Source organism: Panicum virgatum, chromosome 3N, assembly GCF_016808335.1.
Source record: "Panicum virgatum strain AP13 chromosome 3N, P.virgatum_v5, whole genome shotgun sequence".
NCBI classification, from domain to species: domain Eukaryota; kingdom Viridiplantae; phylum Streptophyta; class Magnoliopsida; order Poales; family Poaceae; genus Panicum; species Panicum virgatum.
Genome location: NC_053147.1, coordinates 19,614,516 through 19,618,975, shown reverse-complemented (window position 1 = coordinate 19,618,975; position 4,460 = coordinate 19,614,516). Strand labels below are relative to the sequence as shown.

Sequence of the window (4,460 nt, the reverse complement as noted above, 5' to 3'; positions counted from 1 at the left end):
TCGTGACAGTATATCCTCTTTGTGCAGGTTCAGCTCTTCGGGTGGCCTTTGGGTGGGTGGCAAGATTGGAGTGTCCTCCCCCTCCGTGCTTCTGTTGTTCGTCTGTTGTGTTTGTGGCTATGGTCGCTTGTGTGTTTTCCTGTACTTTTCTTCAGTGTTTTTGTGTCTTCAGTCCTTTGTGCTCTTGTGTTAGTCAACCTCTGTTTGGCTATATCAAGTTTTGTGTCTGTAACTGCTTAATGAAATACGTGCCTAGGCATGGTTACGAAACAATTCGCTCCAATAATGTCCTCTAAGGTGTGCATGGGGTGGTTTGGTCGTGCTTTTATTTGAAAAAATCGTCTGGCGGAGTGTTACCATTTTTTTGAAAAAAAAACTGAAAACCTCGATAGAAATGTGTTAATAAGAACAAGTTCTACTACCCACATGATCAATGTGAAATTTATGTAGGAATACAGAACCCAAGAATTACATAGGTGGAAGAATAAACTGAGCAGGCACAATACTACAATAGGGATGTCTCCCACCCAATGCAAGCACATTATTATGAATTAACACCACAATAGGGCAGCAAACTTACTGGAAATCACAAACCCACGCAATCCATACCAGTTTAACCATTTGCTCGCGAGACGTTTTATGGGTAGAGCTCGATGATGGATCTAACGCCTAACACCGGTGATATCTTGTAATCGCTGAATCCAGCTTCAAAAAAGATGCTTTTCCACTCTTGCTCATCTCGCTCGATGCCATTTATAATTGTCATAAATATATCGTACAAGGCCTGCATCTCCCCTTGCTTCAAGTTCGATGATCCTTCTTCAACCACCATATCTATAAGTATCACCTTTCCTCCTTCCTCTCTAGGTGGAATAGCTTTCTTACAATTCTTCAGTATCTTGACACACTCCTCGTAGCTCCAGTCATGCAAAATCCACTAAAATATTGAAACGAGTAAGCGAGGAGAAAAACAATTTAAACTTGTTAATTAGGTTTGTCCTTCTCACGTAGTATCGAACTAGTCATCTTTTATTATCATTCTAAATGCACCAAGAGACACCTATATTTAGTGCATATATAGAAGAAATATTTTTTATACATTATACTAAGTAATAAATTTTGGTATCTCTCATCTCTCAAGTTATAGTAGGTGCTGTGGAGTTCGCTCTCAGCTTGTAGACCCAGGTTCTGAGTCACTTCCTTCTTAAGTTTTTTTAATCTATCAAGTTATAATTATAGTAGTAAAGAACTCATTAAACTATCAAAATTAATCAAGTCTTTAAGCTATCCAGCTCGAGCCATGACACTTCGGTGCCATGTATAGCTGCTACGGCAGAACATAAATTAACCCCTCTTTAATTCAGCTCACGTTCGGCCACTGTATATCTGGTTCACATTTCCACCCTTTGAAGCTGGTAAAAGGTAGCACAAATAATCTATATCAATACCTATTTCTAAAGCAAATGCCTTGTTTAGGTGGTGTAAAATGTCACATCGGATATTCCGGCACACATTTGAAGTATTAAATGTGGACTAATTAAAAAATAAAATACATAATCCGTCTTTAAACTACAAAATGATTTTATTAAGTCTAATTAATCCATCATTAGAGCATGTGTTATTGTAGTAGTTTAGCGTCTAATCACGACCAAATTAGGCTCATTAGATTCGTCTCGTAATTTAAAAGAAAATTGTGCAATTAGTTTTTCATTTTGTCCATATTTAATTCTCTATGCAGGTGCGGCACCTTTGGAAGTTTGAATTTTGGATTTAAACAAGGCCTAAGATTTCCATCTAATTTTTTTGTTTGGTTCGTTTAGGCATAGTTACCATTTACGTCCCTAAACTTTGCTCTAAGGGTCATTTTGGTACGTAAACTATAAACTAGGTCACTTAAGTCCCTAAAATTTCTATTTTGGATCAAAATGGTCCCTAACCTGACTTGACATACCATATGTTCTTGCCATGTCAGCAATAAGGGCATCATTTAAATGAGTCGGCATGATAAAATAGTAGATTTTCACCTTTTCATCATACCTATTATAATGGTTGTGTACTAGATATTATTTATTATTGGACATAAGATTTTGTGGTGACTCATTAACATAAGTTTCTTGTATACTATCAAATCCACGTAAAGAATTGTTTATAATTGGATGAAACAAGCGTTAAATGAGACATAATAAACATATTTACTCATCCAAGGACAACTAAAAACTGACATGACATGAATATATGGCATGCCACATCAGCCCAAGGACTATTTTGATCCAATATGAAAAGTTGAAGGACTTAGGTGGACTATTTGATACTTCAGGGACCAAAATGATCCTTACACTAAAGTTGAGGGATGTATTTGGCTATTTCGTCATCCTTTTAGTTTGTTCCGTCTCGTATTATTGACAGGTGGATCTTAGTTCATCCACAACTCGATCACGTAGATCCCAACAAATTAACGCACAAGCATCAATACGTATCTGATACTTATATTAACTTCATTCGTAGGAACCACATGCATAATTGCCTATATTTCCAAAGCAAGTAAGATTTCCACCTAAATTTTTAGTTTGGTCCACTTTATGTCATTGATAGGTGGGTCTTAGTACATCCCGTACAAACGGGCAACTATATGTATCCGATACTTATACCAACTTTGTTTGTAGCAACACACGAACATAATTGCCTATCTATGCCTATTTTTAAAGCGAGTAAGGTTTCCACCTAAATTTTTAGTTTGGTCTGTTGGTTTGGTCCCTCTTGTATTATTGATAGGTAGGCCTTGGTCCAACCCGTATGAGAGTCGGACCAACCTCCTCCATTCACGATTCGATCACGTAGATCCCTATAAATTAACGCACAGGCACCAATGCGTATCCAATACTTATATCAATTTTGTCAGTAGCAACACACAGACACAATTGCCTAGTCTAAAGCAAAAGCTTATAAAGTTTCCACATAAATTTTTGGTTTGGTCTGCACAAGTGGGTCTTAGTCCATCGCGTATACGAGTCATACCAGCCCTCCATCTATGATTCAATCACCTAGATCCCTAAAAATTAACGCACAAACAACTATATATATCTGATACTTATACCAACTTTTTTCATAGCAACGCACGGGCATATTCCTCTAATCTATATATATATATCTATATTTATGTCTATATCTATATTTGTATCTATATCTATACCTATTTCTAAAACAAGTAAAATTTCTACTAAGATTTTTAGTCTAGTCCGTTTTATGTCATTGACAGGTGGACCTTAGATCATCCCGTATACGAGTCAGATTAGCTCTTCATTTATGACTCGGTCACATTGATCCCTATAAATTAACGAACGAATAATTATACATATCATATACTTATACCAACTGTATGTACCAGCGCACGGGTATAATTGTCCAGTAATACACCAAGGCCAGCAATAACAAGGAATATAAACAAACAGACATTGTACCTTGAGGAACATAGCATCCGCCGGTGGGACGCTATCAAACATGTCGCCGGCGATGTACTGCACGCCGGTGTCGCTTGGAGCTTTGGCGATGACGTGGTCCAAATCTACCACGCTACATTTCACATCAGGGAACGCCTTCGAGATGGTCTGCGCCGCCGCGCCGAGGCCCCCGCCGACGTCCATCAGGGAGCTTATCCCCAGGAAGGCACCTGGGCACTCCTTGATGGCGATGTCCATGATGAAGTGGCTGTCCGAGACCATCGAGTCGTTGACGAGCGCGTTGAAGGTGGCGTCACGACCGGCGTGCTCCCACAAGGTCAGGCCGTACGTGTGCTTGAAAACGCACGGCCCCGGCAGCTCCTTCTGAAACCATGTGCCGAGCTCGAGGAATGGAGATACGAAGGCTGGATTGAGTGCCATGGTGATGAAAGGAGCAATGTTCTGGGAACCAACGAGGAGCCGGGACACCGGCGTCATCGTGTACTCGGGTTCGCCGCCGCCCGACGGGCTCTGGTCGACGCTGAAGACGCCGGTGGCGGCGAGCACGCGCATGAGGCGACGCAAGCAGGGAATCTTGGATGGGTGGAGCTTGACCGCGGCGACTACCTGCGGGAGGGTGGCACCGCCGCCATGGCTGTGGATGGCATCGGCAATGCGGAGGTCCAGTGCGGATTTGAGCGCCATGGACTTGATGAAGCCGAAGGTGGTGTGCCAGAGCTTGAGCTGCGCGTCAAGCAAGGCTTGGTTAGTGCACGTAGTGAGCGCCATAGTGCTCGTGGTGACTGTGAATGCGCCATACATGTGCCTCTATATATAGATGTAGAGTAATCTTATAAAATTTTATAAAAAAAACAAATACTCTACAAACGTGGACACAGCAACTACCTAGTACTTTTTATTTGTAACAAATCATTAATTAACTATAACCCTGTTTGGATCTATGTTTGACTAGCTAAATAATAGTAACTCTTTTTTGGCTAGCTAATTAGCTAGGGGTGTTTG

The 4,460-nt window shown here is 40.7% G+C and overlaps 1 protein-coding gene across 1 annotated transcript; it reads right to left on the bottom strand.

Moving 5' to 3' along the window:
• Positions 1-399: 399 nt before the first annotated feature.
• On the bottom strand, positions 400-4,238 carry LOC120664926 (O-methyltransferase ZRP4-like). The gene is made up of 2 exons (XM_039944317.1): positions 3,459-4,238; positions 400-937 (listed from the first exon to the last, which is right to left on the bottom strand). Exons 1-2 carry the CDS (start codon positions 4,224-4,226, stop codon positions 638-640), a joined length of 1,068 nt encoding a protein of 355 aa, XP_039800251.1. The 5' UTR covers positions 4,227-4,238; the 3' UTR covers positions 400-637.
• Positions 4,239-4,460: the final 222 nt, after the last annotated feature.